At 38.9% G+C, this 17780-nt stretch overlaps 1 protein-coding gene across 7 annotated transcripts in view; it reads right to left on the reverse strand.

Moving 5' to 3' along the window:
- Positions 1–14232: 14232 nt before the first annotated feature.
- Positions 14233–17780, reverse strand: part of DAB2 (DAB adaptor protein 2) — a 69386-nt gene continuing 65838 nt past the window's right edge. For 5 of the 7 annotated variants that reach the window (XM_077117049.1, XM_077117052.1, XM_077117048.1 and 2 more), the window contains 2 exons: positions 17415–17500; positions 14233–15891 (listed from right to left, as the gene is read on the reverse strand). In XM_077117049.1, coding sequence (XP_076973164.1) covers positions 17420–17500 — 81 coding nt within the window. In that variant the 3' untranslated portion in view covers positions 14233–15891; positions 17415–17419. The remainder of the gene's footprint in view (positions 15892–17414; positions 17501–17780) is intronic. The other 2 variants (XM_077117053.1, XM_077117050.1) reach the window with 1 other exon arrangement.

The raw sequence follows: 17780 nt of genomic DNA on the forward strand, positions 1-17780 counted from the left end.
GCAAAAAAAAAAAAAAAAAAAAAAAGAAATCCTAGAAAGAACTGGGACTCAGCACCAAGGGATTGAGAAAATCTTCTCAGCTGAAAGGGGGAAGAGAGAAATGAGAAAAAATAGTGTCAATGGCTGAGAAATTCCAAACAGAGTCAAGAGGTTATCCTGGAGGTTATTCTTACGCATGAAAGAGATATCACCTTTTTAGTTAAGGCATAACAGAGAGGCTGGAGGGAAGTGCCTGAAAATGTAGAGCTGTGTTCCAGTAACCATGTTTCTTGAAGATGATTGTATAATGATATAGATTTTGCAATTTGACTGTGTGATTGTGAAATCTTGTGTCTAATGCATGCTTTGTTTACTTTATGGACAGATGAGTAAACATAATGGATTAAAATAAATAATAGGGGGAACAAATGTTAAAATAAATTTAGTAGATTAAAATGCTGGTGATCAAAGAAAGGGAGGGGTAAGGGGAATGGTATGTATGATTTTTTTTCTGTTTTCTTTTTATTTTTTTCTGAATTGATGCAAGTGTTCTAAGAAATTATCATGACGATGATTAAACAACTATTTGATGAAAAAAAGAATGTTCATATTGTATGTTGATTGGTTTTATTAATAAAAATTTTAAAAACATGGCACAATAAAATCACCAGGAGAACTTCTTAAAAATATTGGTGACTGTCCACCCTCTATTCCACTCTGATTTAGTTGATTTGAGGTGAGGCTCAGTATCCATATTTTTAAAGACTCCACAGGCCATTTTAATGTGCCTTGAGAAGAAAAGAATGATATGGAGTTTTGTAGGATAGGGAAGAAATAATTAAATAAAATATCACTGAAATGCTAGTTAAAAAAATTAGTTTGTTCGATTGAGTAGATTGAAATGCTAGTGATCACTGAAAGGGAGGGGTAAGGAGTATGGTATGTATGAATTTTTTTCTGTTTTCTTTTTATTTCTTTTTCTGAATTGATGCAAATGTTCTAAGAATTGATCATGATGATGAATATACAACTATGTGATGAAAAAATTAATTTGTTGACATAAGAACTTGAAGCAACTTCATAAATATTTATTAATTTAAAATCAGCAATTTGCAGACTTTAGCGCTGTGATGGTTAGGTCCTGGTGTCACCTTGGCCACATGATGATGCCCAGTTGTCTGGTCAGGCAAGCACTGGCCTGACTGTTGCTGCAATGATGTTTCATGGCTGGTAGTTAAACCGGAAGGCTGGTGCATTAAATTATCAGTCTGCTGATGGCATCTGTGGCTGATTATATCTGCGATCAGCTAAGGCACATCCCCCATGAGATAATCTGATCAACTGAAGACTTTTGAGAAAGAAGAGAGGCTCTTTCACTGCTTGTTCAGCCAGTGAGCCTTTCCTGTGAAGTTCATCCAGACACTTCATCAGAGCTCCAGCTTCACAGCCTGCCCTATGGATTTGGACTCTTCCATTCCCACGGTTGCATGAGACACCTTTATAAATCTCATATTTACAGATCTCTCTTGTTGGTTCTGTTTCTCTAGAGAGCCCTGACTTAACAGAAGCACATACAAACACTGATAAAGCAGGGGGTAAGGAGGGGGGGTGACAAAAAGTGAATTTTGCCAGTGTTGCCTGTCCTACCTGGATTAAACATTATCTACTTTCATCTCCCTTTCTTGTTCTCTCTCCTCATAATGCAGAAAACTTAAAGTTTCTAATGGGCTGATTTCACCTATTTCTCAGTTGCTGCGAAATTCAGCGATCTGGTCAGAGTTTCGGTCACGCAGAATTGCCAAGCAAAAAGGCAGAACAGGTGTGACAACAATTGTAGCTGTGTCACTGAATGCGTCTATGTCCCCTGGACCCTGTGGGACTTAGCTAATGATGGCACACATATCCAGATACAATGCTGATCTGTGAAGTATGACGTCGTGATGCTGAGAACTTTACATGGTCGCTCTGGACCCTGCCTAGGTAGGCAGAGAAATAAGGGCTTGAAAGCAGTCAGGGTGAGATGACGTTTTATGCTAATCAGACTTAATGTTAATTGATTAGATTTTGTGATCATTAAACTTGCTTAAGTAGGTGTGATTGGAGATTGAAAAAGCACTTCCTTCATTGGAGACTAACTCATCCATCTGAAGGGGGTTGGACTTTTTCTTGGTTGACTGGTTGAAACGGGAGGTTATTCTGAATTGCTTTGTAGAATTTGTATTTTCTTGCCATGGTCCAGGCTAAATGTAATATAGTGAACTAATGGGAGTAGAAAAAGCATAATAATGATTATAACAATATAATGGGCCTTTTTGACTCTTTTTCTTACTCTTAAAATCTATCATGTATCTGACATGTTTTAAAAAGAGGCTTATGTCTCAGTGTATATCTAGAGAAATGAAGCATTTTGATGTGTTAGAGAAATGAAAAAAAATCTGTATTTGAAAAACACATATTGCCTTTCAAAGCAAAGAGCGGATGTTCCACATAATCTCATTTAATCCTCAGAGTAACCCATTTTATGGAAGAAACTGAGGTGCATTGAAGTTACATGATTTGTCTAGCATGACCCAGTAGTGAGTGATGAAATTGGAATTTGAACTGGTCTGTCAGGCTCCTTCCACCACACTATCAGTATGGGTTTTGTTATTTTTATTGTGTCATGTTGTGTGTAGAGTACTTTCCTATAACATTCCTCACTAAATCCTCTTGACCCTGTAAAAAGTAAGTTTTTAGTCTCTAGCTTCACAGAAGACCATCAGAGAAATATTGCCAAGGCTGCATATACACAAGTGACAGAAGTGAGATTTAACCACATCTTTAAACTCTAATTCCAGAGCATTCCTTCCAGTCTGCTGATGGTTTTCAAAATTTTCAACATTCCTGAGTGTTTTCAACATTCCTGAACCATTTCATTATATTTATTGGTTCCAATTTGTTCGGAAACTTTGTGGTATAGGATTATATTTATTACATGATAATTTTTCCCATTTTTAAGGCAGAAACATATCTGTCTATATATGTACAATTTCCAGCTAGAACCTCTGATCAGCAATTCCAACTAGAAGTTATATTCATATATACATTAGCACTTCTGATCAGTAGGGAGAAGCCCCTAGTGTTTACTGAGTTGATAGTCATGTGTTGAGGGTAATTTCCACTTGACTTTTTAAAAATCAAGGAAACGGTTTTTGGAAAGCCTGTCATTAGCAATTTCAGGGAATCTGAAATTGGGAACCATTATCTCATTCTATAGCTCCTTGTAACTAAATTCCATATGATATCCAGGGGTCTTAAAATACTGTAATGAATAAGCAGTACAACAGTGGTTCGGTGACAGAATTCTTGCTTGTCATACTGGAGAGCTGGGTTTGATATCTGGAACCTGCCCATACCAAAAAAAAGAGAACACTGCAATGAAATTTTAGTGCTTTCACTCATAACATATGCATTTACTGGACATAATTAAGATCATTTGATAGGAAACATGGATATCATCATCAATTTCAGACCTTTTAGTTTTAAATGTGTTTTGTTTGCTACTATGTCCCTGACATCTAGCATGGTGCCTTGCACATAGGAAGCTTTACTAGATATTTGTGAATTGCATGCATCAATAGATAAGTGAATGAATACAGGTGGAGAGAATGATGTCCAGAGAGGTGAAATAATACCCATAAGGTCACACCACAAGGAGCAGAGGGAGCATCAGTTACTGGCTTTCTTCACTGCTGCTTCCATGCCATTTTCATTTCAGCACTTTCAGAAGAGCCCTTTCTTGATGGAGAAGAGAATTTCTCTCTCATGAGGCTCTGGTTTATTGTGAAGCTCAATGCCGGTGATGTAGCCCTGGCTATCTCTTTACCATAATAAGGATTCCTGGTACTTAGAGCTGTTTACAATCCCATGGAACTACATAGGACTCCCTTGCTTGCATTGCAGTACTTCATTTTAAGGGAATTTTCTACACTATCCCCTTCTCTTTTGAAGTTCGCAATCTGGCTATGCCTTCTCCAACTCTTCAGTTCACAGATGCTTTTGAATGCCTACAGTCACTGAAACTTTTCACCCTATCTTCTATCATCCTCTCCACTCAAACTCCAACCTTTACTCTAGTTATTTCAGCATTCTTGTGGGCAACACCCTGCCTCACTCCTTCTTGATCTCCTCAGCTCTAACACTGTTTATCCATTCAACCCACTGCCATACCCATCATCATGCCAGCACTGAAAAGAGCTTTACCTTTCTAAATATCAACACGCTGTTTCCTGACCACTATTCCAATGCTTCCAGCTACCTCACTCTCATACACCCAATTTCCCCTTTCTTTGACTTGATTGAGACATCCAGCTTTTTGATTCCTTCATTTTTTTCCAGATTAACAGGCCTCTGCTGGCCTCCCTTTCTTTCACATTATCAGTGCTGTCAATGAATTCCTCTCTCAATCTCCTTGGCTGTCTCTCTCTCACACACACACACATACACACACACACCCAAGCAGCACCATCTAAAGACTCTCAGCCTGGGATTAGCCCTACCACTTCAGGGGTTCTCCATTCCTTTACCTCTGTCTAGTTGGACACTCATCTCCATTTGTCAGTCTTTTCATTTATCCTTGGTCAGATTATTTTTCCATTTCCATTAGTGACCCCTCCACCTCTTACTTTACCTCAGAAACTCCTTGATGTCCTGTTTGCCTCTTTTTTGTCAACTCTGCGTCTCAGTCAAAACTCACAGGAAGAGGAGGTCCTTCTTTTATTTAGGAAAATCAGATGCTCTGTATCCATACCCTAATTTTCCAGGATTCTGTTCTCTTTGTTTTTCTCTTTATTATATCGTAATAACTCCCCTTCGAGTTGTTCCTCAGTCTGTGAGCATGCTCATCTTTTTTATCTTTAAGGAATTCTACTTGGTGGGTGAGGGTGCAGACATAGCCAAGTCCGAGAACCAGACCACATACAGCTAGTCCTGGAAATTGCAGAAAAAACTCAAATCAGAGAAAATGTTCTTGACTGAAAGGGGGAAGAGAGAAATGAGACTAAATAAATTGTCAGTAATTGAGAGATTTCAAACACAGTCGAGAGATTATCCTGGAGGTTATTCTTACACATTATACAGATACCTCCTTTTTAGTTTAAGGTATATTAGAGAGGTAGAGGGAAGGGCTTGAGGCTGTAGAGCTATGTTCCAGTAGCCACATTTCTTTAAGATGATTGTTTAATGATATAGCTTTTGTAAAGTGACTGTGTGATTGTGAAAACCTTGTATCTGATGCTCCTTTTATCTATGGTATGGACAGATGAGTAAAAAATATGAATTAAAAATAAATAAATAATAGGGGGAACAAATGTTAAAATAAATTGAGTAGATTGAAATACTAGTGATCAATGAGAGGCAGTGGCAAGGGGTATAGAAAAAAATAGGAGATCAAAGGTTAAAATATATTGTGTAGATGGAACTACCAGTGGTCAATCAGAGGGAGGGGTAAAGGGTATGGTATGTATGAGTATTTTCTTTTCCTTTTTATTTCTTCATCTAGAGTGATGTAAATGCTCTAAAAAATTAATCATGGTGATGAATACACTACTATGTGATGATATTGTGAGCCATTGATTGTACACCATGTACAGAATGTTTGTGTTGTATGTTGTTTATCAATAAAAGTATTTTCAAAAAGTGTTCTAAAAAATGATCATGGTGATGAATATACTATGTGATGATACTGTGAGCCGTTGACTGTACACCATATACGGAACGTTCGTATGTTAAGAATGTTTGTGTTTGTATTGTGTTTGTTTTTTCATTTGTCAATTAAAAAAAAAGAAGCCCCAATCACAAAAATTTGACTCTCTTGAGGGGGCGGACCTCAGACTCCTGAGGAGCACGACCCTTTCCCAGAAGCATAACAAGAAAAGGGCCTAGAGAAGATGCAGGTCGACAATGCCAAGTCCACGAGGGCACAGGCAGAGGCCATCAAGGCCCTTTTAAAGTCCAAGATCCAAGGACCAGTAGCCACAAGCTCAGTTGATTTGCCTACATTTCCCAAGCTCAGGAAGCGTGCTTGCGCATGCATTGCCAAGGGTCTCAGACTCCACCGAAGTCCAAAGGCAAGGATCAAACCAAGGCCCAGGCTCCACCTCTGGCTCACGTTGCTGCTCCTGGTCAGGCTCCCAAAAGTGCCCAGGCCCCCATGAAAGCTCCTGAGTGGAGCCCTCTGTCTGCCAATGTGAGGATGGAAAGACTGCTGTGACCCCTGGACTTCCTGTCATCTGCATGGGACTGGGTCCTCCTGTGCTATGTGTAAAAATAAACCTGAGGCAGGGGGAAAAAAAAGAATTCTACTTAATTCTTTGATTTCCTCTTATTGCTGCTACCTTTGTCAGCCAAATGTTTTACTAGAGCAGTCTGTATCAATTTTCTTATAGTACAGTTATGCTCAACCTATTGCAGTCTACTTGCTGCCTCATTGAAAACTTCCTTGTTGCTAAATGCAACAAATACTTGGTGGTTTTTGTATGACTTTGTCTCAGAGGCATTTGACACCTGTGGCCATTCTCACTGGACTTCTGTGACATAGCCCCTCCTTGCTCTCCTTCTTCTGGCTATTTTGCCCTTCTTCCTTGTCCACCATACAGAATCTCGTGTCCCTCAGTCTGTCTTTTGTCTTCTTCACTTTTCAATCTTTAGCTTCTTTTCTTATCTACTTTTAAGATCTCGCCACCCACCCAGACCCAGTGGTCTCAAAGGGCAGCCTGCGTAAATCTCTTTACCAGGATCTTCTGTGTTCTTAGTGTAGATTCCTGGAGATGATCATTTTCTAAAACGGCAACAATTACTGTGTTAATTCCCAGCTTAAGGGTCTTCAAGTACTCCAATAAATCTTAGATGGTCCATGGTAAATTGAACTTTTGTCTAAAACTGAATACACCATTCTTTCCTTGTCCCTGTCAAGGCCATCTCTTCTTATATTCCTTATTTTGGTGAATGAGCTACCGCCCACCCTGTCTTTCTCACTCTTGAGCTTGAAAATCATCTTTGATTTTTTATTTTATTAATATTATTGACAGAATTCAAAGTGTTAAACAGGCTCATAATGTAAACTTCCATAGTTAGTGGGTGATTAGTCGAGCTCAGTCACTTCAGGTATGTTTAGCTTCTGGAAGTTGGGACTTAGGAAAAGAAAAATCAAGTATTTCAGTACCAAACCACATATAGATTTACCAAAGTGTTGACATGTAAATCCAGCTAAATATAATAGGGCTTAATGTTTTGGAGATCTAAACCTCTCTACTTTTTTCTTTTTAAATTTTATTTTCTTGACATTTTACGTAAAAAGCTAAACCTTGAGGCTTATTACCCAGAGAAGGAGACAATAGAATAAGGAGGCATTTCATAAAAATAGAATAAAATAAAATGAAAAGAGGTAATTCATCCCCTGTGAATCTCAAAGTAGAGGAGACAGAGCAAGCTATGATGCAGATGTTATGAAAAACCTGTTTCTCTGATCTGGAGATAGTGTAAGAGAGAGAAAACTAAAGGTGAGGGAGGCTGGTTGGGAGATGTGTATTTTGAGCAATACTTTCAGTCCACATTCCAGAATGGAGTCAGCACATTGGGTCGGTTGAGGTCAAACATAGATGGGTTTCCGTCCTTGACATTTGGGACTCTAGGAGAACAACTTCCAGGTTTTCCCAATAGGGAGAAGTCAACTCTGAATCAAAATGATTGTGCTGCGTGGTTGGGCACAGAAGGGACTGAATTTGGCTCTCTAGGTTTCTTTGGCTTTTATATGCAAAAGAGGATATCAAGAAGTTTCCCTCTGTTCTGAAAGGGCTGGTGAGGGTGCTGTCCAACTCACTGAGAGGGTTGCTACAGCGAAAATACTGTGACCCTGTAGCTGCGGATTGCCAGTCAGACATCAGTAGTGTTAAGGTATGGATGTCAAAAAACCAGGGAGAACCATTAGTCCACCAACTCTGTGAAGAGGGAATGGACTATAAGTTCTTCCCCAAAGGCTTCAGCTACAGATACCAATCAGATAGTGACCATGTAGGTGAAGTAGATGCTGTAAAGAATGGAAGAGCTAGAGGACAGTAAACTCGCTGCCCTCCTTCTCTGACAAACAAACTCGCTGCCCTCCTTCTCTCTACATGGGACATGACTCCCAGGGGTATGGACCTTCCTGGCAATGTGGGACAGAAATCATAGAACGAGCTGGGACTCAACATCAAAGGATTGAGAAAATCTTCTCAACCGAAAAGGGGAAGAGCAAAATGAGATAAAGTTTTCAATGGCAGAGAGATTCCAAACAGAGTCGAGAGGTTATCTTGGAGGTTATTCTTACACATGAAATAGATATCACCTTTTTAGTTAAAGTATAACAGAGAGGCTGGAGGAAAGTGCCTGAAAATGTAGAGTTGTGTTCTAGTAGCCATGTTTCTTGAAGATGATTATATAACGATATAGCTTTTGAAGTAACTGTGTGATTGTGAAAACTTTGTGTTTTATGCTTCTTTTATCTCCCTTAGGGACAGATGAGTAAAATATGTGGATTAAAAATGAATAAATAATAGGAGGAACAAATGTTAAAATAAATTTAGTAGATTAAAATGCTAGTGATCAATGAAAGGTAAGGGTAAGGAGTATGGTATGTATGAATTTTTTTCTGTTTTCTTTTTATTTCTTTTTCTGAACTGATGTAAATGTTCTAAGAAATTATCATGATGATGAATATACAACTATGTGATGAAAAAAAGAATGTTCATATTGTATGTTGATTGGCTTTATTAATAAAACTTAAAAAAAAAAAAAAGAACCTGCCTGAGGATCTAAGTCCCTTCTCAACACTTCCCTGCCCTCCCCCCATAAAACTAAATATCATCTTGGTGTAGTAGATTAAATTGTGTCCCCCAAAGTATATCCACCAGGAATCTCAGAAAATGTCTTTATTTGGAAATAGAGTCTCTGTGGATATAATTAATGTAAGGTTTGATAAGTGATCATACTGGATTAGGGCACTCCCTAAACCCAATGAGTGCCCTTATGAGAGATAGGAAAGGCTATGTGGAAGCACAGAGAAGGACTCAGGAAGATGGAGGCAGGGATTGAGAGGGAAGTGATGTGTCTACCAAATAAGAAATGTCAAGAATTGCTGACGACCACCAGAAGCTAGGAGAGTACTATGGAACGATTTCTCTCCCAAAGTCTCCCAAAGAACCAACCCTGCCAATGCCTTGATTTCAGACTTCTGGCCTCCTGAACAATGAAAAATAAAACAAACAACTCTTGTGTTTTAAGCTGCCCAGTTTGTGGTCATATGCTATGGCAGCTCTGTGAAACAGATATATTGGAAAAGAGCAAGAGGAGGGGAAAAAATCTGAAACACTGGGCATATATACGAAAGAGGTTGAGCTACCTATAAAAGAAGTCCTAATTATTGAATTGACCCAAGTACATTTTGGTGGCCTCAGCCAGCAGAGTGCTAACTTGTGAAGAAGATGAGATTAAAGAAGAAAAAAAAAGATGTGGTTATACTTTCTTTGCACAGAAGTATAGAGTGAACAACTGTCTGACCCTGTTTCAGAAGTACATTTGTCTTCCCCAAATATCTTCTCTAGGGATTAAGATGGTCAATGATTGCATGTGATTTAAGTCAGGCACTTAATTACCCCCCTCATTTTGCTTCTTTATGGATTTGTGCTTTTACCTGTCTTGGGGTTTAATGTTTATCATGAATGGGCTGCAAGAACCACTCTAGCTTTCTGGTCACCTGGTCAATTTCCAATCTCTATGGTTCAAGAATTTGTGTATGTCAGATAAAAAGATGAATGTTCACACAGAAAGTCATGACCACTTAGGGGCTTTACAAACCCTGAAGAACTGAGGAAGAGAAGAGGAAATTAAAAAGCACAGTACAGAATAAATTGTGCACCATTAATACATAGTTTTGATCTAATTCATTAAGAACCTGACCTGATACTGTTGGATATTGGATTTTGATGAAATTATACATTCTATATCACTGATATGCGATGCATGTGTGATCAGCTTTCTTCATTGCCTGTGTAACAAACTCACCTACCCTGACTGTGAGCAGATGTCAAATGGTTTCCTATTTATAATGTGGAAGAAATTAGGAGACTCTTACAACCCATTTTTCATTGTAAGCAGTCTGAAACCTACATGAAAATCACTGACTGTGCCCGTGTTCTTCTCTCCTGCCCTTTGTGCGATGGTACCAAAGACTGCTGTGATCTGTATATGGGTGTGGGTGAGAGGTAGGATTGTGCTTTGCCATCTCTGGGTTAAACTATCACCCTGATGTGTGGGAGACTCATTGGCTCACCCACCATCTATTTCCAAGGACCTCGTCAAAGAGCCAGTCTCATGGGCATGCAGACCTGCACAATAGCATGGGACTGAGTATTCTGGAAGACGTTATGCTTGGTTGAATGCTATTGCCATCTTGAAATTCTTAATAACTCTGTGTTTGAACTTGTGACTTGGGAGCAAAAGCTGATGGGAAAATGGAGCATGTGCAGGACTAGAGGGAATGGACATAATGTGTCCTCCACTCCTTGCCACCTCATTCATATATAGTGTTTGTGTTGCCACGTGAACACAGAATTCAAGTGGGCCCATGATGTGTGGAAGTTCAGCGATACTCAAAGTGAGTATGAAGGTAAGTGCATTATGCCTATGACTGAGTCAGGGGTGGGTACTGACAGACCCAAGAGGTCATACTTTCCACTTGAACCAGAACTTGCTTCTAACCCAGGAGGAAAACAATGGTGTTCTAAGAAAAAGCAAATGACCAAGAAATACTATCTTATCTTTTCTTACTAGTGTTACTTTTCTGTATTAGTCAACCACTTTTGCTGAAAATAATGACATAAAAATGACAAAGTTAGAATGACCCGTAGTTTCTTCTTTTCAGTCTCTATTCATCAGGGAGTTGAAAATAGTGTGTTGGTAGTATGTACATGTATCAAGAAGTGAAATAAAAATAACTGAGTTAGTTTTGTGCAGTGTTTCCACTGTTTTGATAAGAATGAAATACACATGCAAATGCATATGCAAATATGACATTTTAAATTTGAATCGTGTAATTTGGGTGATTACACCATAAGTTAAAGATTAGTGGTAAAATCATGCTAATAATTTAAAATTTTAATTATTCTTTACTTAGAAAGACATTAAATAGCAAATAAAGTACACCATGACTAGTTGAGAGATTGCAAGAAAAAGGAAAAAGTTTTATGTTTTATTGCATTTAATGGCACTCTTTTCCCAGCATTTTGCTCAGGGAACCCCACATTTTTATTTTGCTGCAAATTATGTAGCCAGTCCTGCCTCTTCCTTAACAACCTTCATCATCAGAAGTGGGTAAAGCTAAATGCTTGCTTTCCTAGCCTCCCTTGCACCTTGCCAATGAGACATAATTCTGGCCAATGAGACATAAACTTAAGTTCTACTGAGAAGCCTTGGGAAAACTGAATGCGTGATGTGAGGAGCAGACGTTGGCGGTGCTATATATTTCCTTTCTTCTTTTCTTGTGGCCACTAGGCTATAAACAAGAACAGAAGAAAAGAAAACTAAAAAGATACAAATGAAGTGAGAAGCGAAGAAAAATTTTGTGCCCTTGAGGACATGGCTGAGGTACCGAACTAATTACCAGAAGTTATCCACCTACACCTTTTTCTGTGAGAAAAATAAACCCCTACTAATTTTAGTCATTGTTAGCCTCTCCATTACTTATAATCCATTCATCCCTAACTGACACGTGGCTGTGAACTGTCTGCTGGTGATGACAGGGTCTTTCATGGAAAGACGAGAGCTCCAACAGCTTCCACTATTTCTGCCATCAGGGCCCCCAACCAGCCTCTCAGACTAGAGAGCGGAGCTGGGTAACAAATGTCATCTTAACAGTTCCATTTCCCACCTCCTCCCTGGTCTACTTTAGCTCTTACATTCCACACTCTTCTCCCCTGTCCACCAACAATAGGATCTGTGATGTGATGATCAATTGATTTAAGTTGGTGCCTGCTTGAACTGTCAGGTTCCCTCTAACTTTCAATAAGGTTAAAAAAAAAAAAAAAAGATTGGACTCAAACGAAGGAAGAGAGAACACTCTTGACACAAAACTCCACAGTCAGCATCAAGAGGAAGACTTAGTCATGAAGACATTTAGAGTTGGGCATTTTTCTTCTTCTTTTATATAACAACCTCATCTTTGATCACTGCAGGTCAGCTGTGTGAGTAGCCCACACAGTTCCCACCCTGAGGACTGGCAGCTCTATGGTTTCAATGCTTTACTTAGCAAACACTAGAGGTTTAATAATTAAGTACCTGATTCCAGAGAAGCAAGGGCAAAAGGGGGCTGGGTAACTTGTTCGATCAGATGACAAATTGGTGGCCCTTGTCCATCAGCAGTGCTGCAATGGGGGCATGCTAACAGAACTGCTGCTGGTCTACAGCTTTGTGCAAGTCCGAGTTCAGCATGTTGACCTAGAACATGAGTTTTAGTTATTTTTTAATTGAAGGGAGTTAGTTAAAATACACCATTTCCCGGCAAGAATTAAGTCTTTTATTATGTACCAATCCCCTCAAGCGACTACAGCTTAAACATTTACCAGGGAGTTTGGGAGCACTCCTACCTTTCACTAGTAGACTTTGTATTGAACAAATTCCAGGAATATGGATTAGAGTCCTCACTCATTAGGTTTACCCGGGTCATCCAAACTTCTAAGCTATTTAACTCCCGTGTATTTCGCCATCCCTGATTTCAGCCCTGGAAAGACACGGAATCACCCTGTGTATGGTTCTTACCGTATGGTTAACATTTTGATGGAGGGGTTTGAAATCACTGGACCAAAAAAGCTCTGTACTACAACACATGGCTTTACAGTAAAATACTACAGAAACCACAGAACTAGAGCAGATTGCTGCTATTTTTCAGGCATAAAGATTGGATGACGTGCTAGCATGAGATGACATAGTTAACAGATTCCGCCCAGCAAGATTCTGGCATCAATGGAACAAAGGTATTTTCCATAAATGGTCAAACTACTTCACATGAGATTATCTAGAGAAAATCAGTATGTTCTCCCTTTTTATTACGTGTATGTGAGAAATTTGAGAGCACACTGTTTAAGTTGTTTCTAGCTTCGATATGATACCTATTATTGGGAAAAGCTGAACCTCTGGCGACACAGGTGTGAGTATCACAGCTACTAAATAGATGGCAGATCTAAGGATAGATCTGTTTCCACTTTGCAGGCATAATTCAGTATAAGCATTTCCCTCTACTTGGTAAACACTGCATTGAAATAAATGCCTCCCTCCGCCATCACGTTACACATAAATGTTAACCTTTGGCAAGATCTTCAAGATTAAGCTACAAGGAAGCATCACATAGGCCCAATAGGTTAGACATACTGCAAAGCACCTGGATAAGCCAAATAAATTGTATAATCATATCTGTGGCCTTTTCCAGCTCATTCATGGCTTGCTTTCAGTTTTCCTGGAAGCTTTTTCTCTGTGGAGTCTGCTTCTCTATATTCTATCTCATTGTCATCAGAAAAATCAGTAAAAGACCAAATGTCTCAGTTAAGAGGTAAAGAAAAAAAAAAAGAAAGCCAGGGGTAGGTAAGGTAGTAGCTCTGGACCTTCCATAACAGCAAATTCCAACCAATGACTCCTCTCCCTCCAAAGTCAAGCTTGTTTTACTACTTACAGAAGTTAAATTCAATACCAAGATTTCTATGTTTAGCAAGACCCACCTTGGGGTCCTCTTCTCGGTAGACCCAGGTCTTCTTGAAATGAACGAGAACCTTAAGAGTGTCCTTGGGCTAAAAATGTCAGGTCTTCATAGGCACCTAACCCTCCTCAAGCAGCCCCCCTCAGTGGACCAGGCTGGACCCTGGAGGAGTGGGTCAAAGAGAACTGAATAAAGAACAAGGGGAGGCAAAGGGTAAAAGGCATGGACAAATAATACACCGCTGAATGCCAGCTGAGGCTGCTGTGGTGCAGGTCTTATCCACCAGACTAGTAAACTCTCTGGAAGGGAGGTGTGAAATGGGGCTGTGAAAGAACAAGGTGTTGAAAGAGATCAGATGATAATTTACTATTTCACGGATTTCTATCTTCTTATCATCTTTGTGACATGTTAGACTGATGTGTTTAAATCTCATCCCTAAAGTCAACCTAATGCAGGGTTTAAATATTAGAATAAGCTGAGGCCAATGCATGAGATTCTTCCATTCCAGTTTATTAAAGTGAGTAAATTTATAGCTTTATTTGCATACAGAAAAGTGCACAAGAGAAAAGTACGTATAAAACAGCTGTGTGGCTGAACATGACTTTCAAAAATTCAACTACCTAGATAGAGTAGCCTCCAGTTCTGCACATTCAATATTTGGACATTTAAAATGCTATGTCAAGTCTGTGTTTATAATGACTGAGTAGGAAGCCCAATGGAAAATTATGCCATATGTTCAGGCCTCACCATTAGACATATAACCACAGGACTTACTAGCTTGGACTATTTTGAGTTAATCAATAGCGGTTCATGAGGTTACCATCTTGTTTAGATCCCTAGCAGTCACCCTCTTCTTCCAACTAAAAGTGACATTATATGTGGCTGATTAGCACCCACTAGAACCTGAGCATTAAAGGTTAAAAAACAACATTAAAAACCCAATTAAAAAAAAAATCATTCTGGCAATAATGCACTTTTTAGAGCTGTACTAACAATAGGACTAAAAATGAACTTGGAAAGTTCCACATTTATGAGGGCAAAAATATCATAGACATTATATTTTAAGTGACAACACCAAATACTTGTATCATTTTCCACTTATCTTCCTACTACCTACAAGACTCTGGTTTCAAGAAAGTTTTCCAGTTACTTGATAACAAGCAAGTATGACCCCAAATAAGCACCTATTATGTTTGGCACGATCACATTTAGCTTTGTGATGGGTAGCTCTCCAGAATACAGTCCTGTATTGCTGAGTGGACTTGTTCTTCATCAACATTAACTGCTCTTCTGGAACTTCAGCTCAAGAGGATGACCTTCAATTCCATAAGAAGGATAAAGGTTGTGTCCATTTGCAATTCTAATTACTATAAAGGTAGAGAGGCTCCAGATGTGTTTTTCTCCCCTTTCTAAAATCCTGTGGCATGGAAAAGGGAGGCAACACTGTTGGAACCCAGGAGCAAAGTTGACGAAAAAAAGTAAGAGGGCAAAGGAGAGAAAAGATACCTGCTTTTCCCTCATTTGCAATAGCTAGCAAGAGGCTGGGGAAATATGCTCTTGTCCTAGGGAGAAAACTGAGCTTTGGAAAGAGGAGAACATCTGTTATATCCCAAAGGGCCTAAGGAGAAGTTAGACTCGCTTCAGTTTTACTTTAAAAAATTCTCTGTGATGGTCTAAAGCAAGATTTCTTTTAAGGGGTGCCTTGTTCTACTACAATCTTTAGGTTTTTATATCCTAAAACAGAACCCCAAATATCTTTGAATGGTAAGGATTTGAACATTTATTCAAAAAAGCATGATCTGAGGGGTTTGTGGTGGCTACATCTCCCAATCAGAGGGTACATGGTAGAGTGTTCTAGAAGGTTCTAGGGACACAGTAGCCAAAGGCTCAAATAGGGAAACTACTTCATTTATATTTAAGCTAGAGAGTTTAGCTTCTGAATGTATTTAAAACCATAGACTCAGTTTAGCTTTAACCTAGACAGGAAGTGAAAGGCATTTTACAAGTGAAGAGGCAGCAAGAAATAAGGCAGCAGAGAATACGTCAAAGCTGGGACAAGGGCAGAAGACAGGACACATCTGGCTATTAGCTTTGTCCTTGACAGCTAAAAAAGTCAACCTTTTGTTACTCTGGATCGTCGGCATACCACGTTCCTGAAGCACAGAGAAGAAAAAAAAAACGTGGTTACATTTTACATGATTGACAATGTCTTAAATATCAAGTCATTATTAAAAAAGAGCAGTAATAGTGCCTTCTAGGGTTGATGTGAGGACTGACAAACATAATAAATATAGAACATGTAAGACATGAATGCTCACTAATGTTAAGCTTGTTTCTCCCACAATGGTTCTCCCCACCGAATCTACTCATTTTGCAGGTTGATCCAAAACTAGCTCTCCTTCAAGACCTGACGAAAACCCTCCAAAGAGTATCTTCAGTCAACTCAATTCACTTCATACAATCCTCCTTGACCCTTCTCTCTTTATTCGGGTATGTCTTCACCTCCACCTGAAGCTGAGATGAGGTTCTAGTCTGTCAATACCTACTACAGTGCTTCATTTGCATAAGAACCACCAGGATGCTTGCTAACATGAGGCCTTCCTGTATTTTAATCAGTATCAAAGGGGGGTTCCTTAGGGTTGGGATAGAGCCCAGGAATTTTGCATTTTTAACAATGTCACCCAGTTTCTGAAGCAGATCTTATGGAGAAGCACTTTCAGAAACACTGCTATTGTAAACACTAAAATGGGGGAGAATGATCCAAATTGCAAATAAGCTCAATGCTATTGTTGATGTCAGATTTAAGAGATTTATCTATTTGAAATAATTAAATTCTGAATGGGTAAAGACATAGTTCAGCAGTTCTACTTACAGGGCAAGACTGAAAAACAAAGTTTGGGTTCCTTTTTGTTCTTTCTGTTGTCCTACTCCTACTGCTGTGTCCTGTCTCCTCTAAGATGGGAAATCAGCCTCCTTTCCCTACCAGCTTAAAGATCAGAACTAAGTTGCTGCCAATTACCTTTGAGAAAGGATTACACTGAGCCCTCACAGGGTTTTAGTCAATAGTGGTTATAATTAATAATTTATCTAGAATAAAGGCCAGTAGAGAGAAGAATCAACTTTCAGATTCATTTTGAACTTACACTGTGTAGGAGATATTAGCAGCTGTCACTGCTTTTGGATTTAATTCTGCTGGACTGTTTTATACTAACTTTAATTGAGGCCCCTCACAAAGAAATAAATATTGAATAAGGAGGCAGAAGAGCTGTGATCATCATCTGTCTAGCTTGTTTGCTTGGTATCTTCAGAAAATCTTCAGTATTTAAACCTTCCATAGTAAACCAAGTTATTAGTAAACTTTGTAACCCCTTCAATATGAATGTAAAAAGCCAAAAAGCTGTTTTGTGTTAGTTTTATCTCAATATAGAACTGAAATATCAAACACACAAGACATAATACCCTAAGGGTAAACTGCTATTTTTTGATGTACATACAAATTCTGCTCTTAAATGCCCAACCCAGCCATTACTGGATTAGTTACACAAAAATTTTAATGACTACTGCTCCTAAATGACAGGTATTCAACCTTTTCCCCATTCTAAATTTAAATTTTTGCTGCTTTGCCACCTTTCCTTACCAATCACCTCAAAATAAGCTTAATAAGGTCTTCACTTACAGAAGTTATGCAAATGGATTTCCAAAAAAGTCCCTATATACATCAGGAGCTGCAGATTGAGGAGCCACCTGTGGAGATAAAACCATCTAGCCAATAATTATAATTGCAGAATTGCAGTTATAAGAAAAAAAAATTATAATCAGACTTCTCAAATTCCTTTAAAAACCACCTAGGACATGGAATCAATCCAAAATTACATGGGTCTACAATGGTTTGGGGTACCTGGTTGTAGATGGTGATATATAACTTGATTATTTACATCAAAATCAAAGTTCAGGAACATTCGCCTACCCAAAATGGAAAGTGTTATTTTTCTGAGCTATGTATGGAACCATGGTTGGGAAATTAGGAGAGATCATTGTCAGA

The sequence above is a fragment of the Tamandua tetradactyla genome, chromosome 9, assembly GCF_023851605.1.
Source record: "Tamandua tetradactyla isolate mTamTet1 chromosome 9, mTamTet1.pri, whole genome shotgun sequence".
Lineage (NCBI taxonomy): Eukaryota > Metazoa > Chordata > Mammalia > Pilosa > Myrmecophagidae > Tamandua > Tamandua tetradactyla.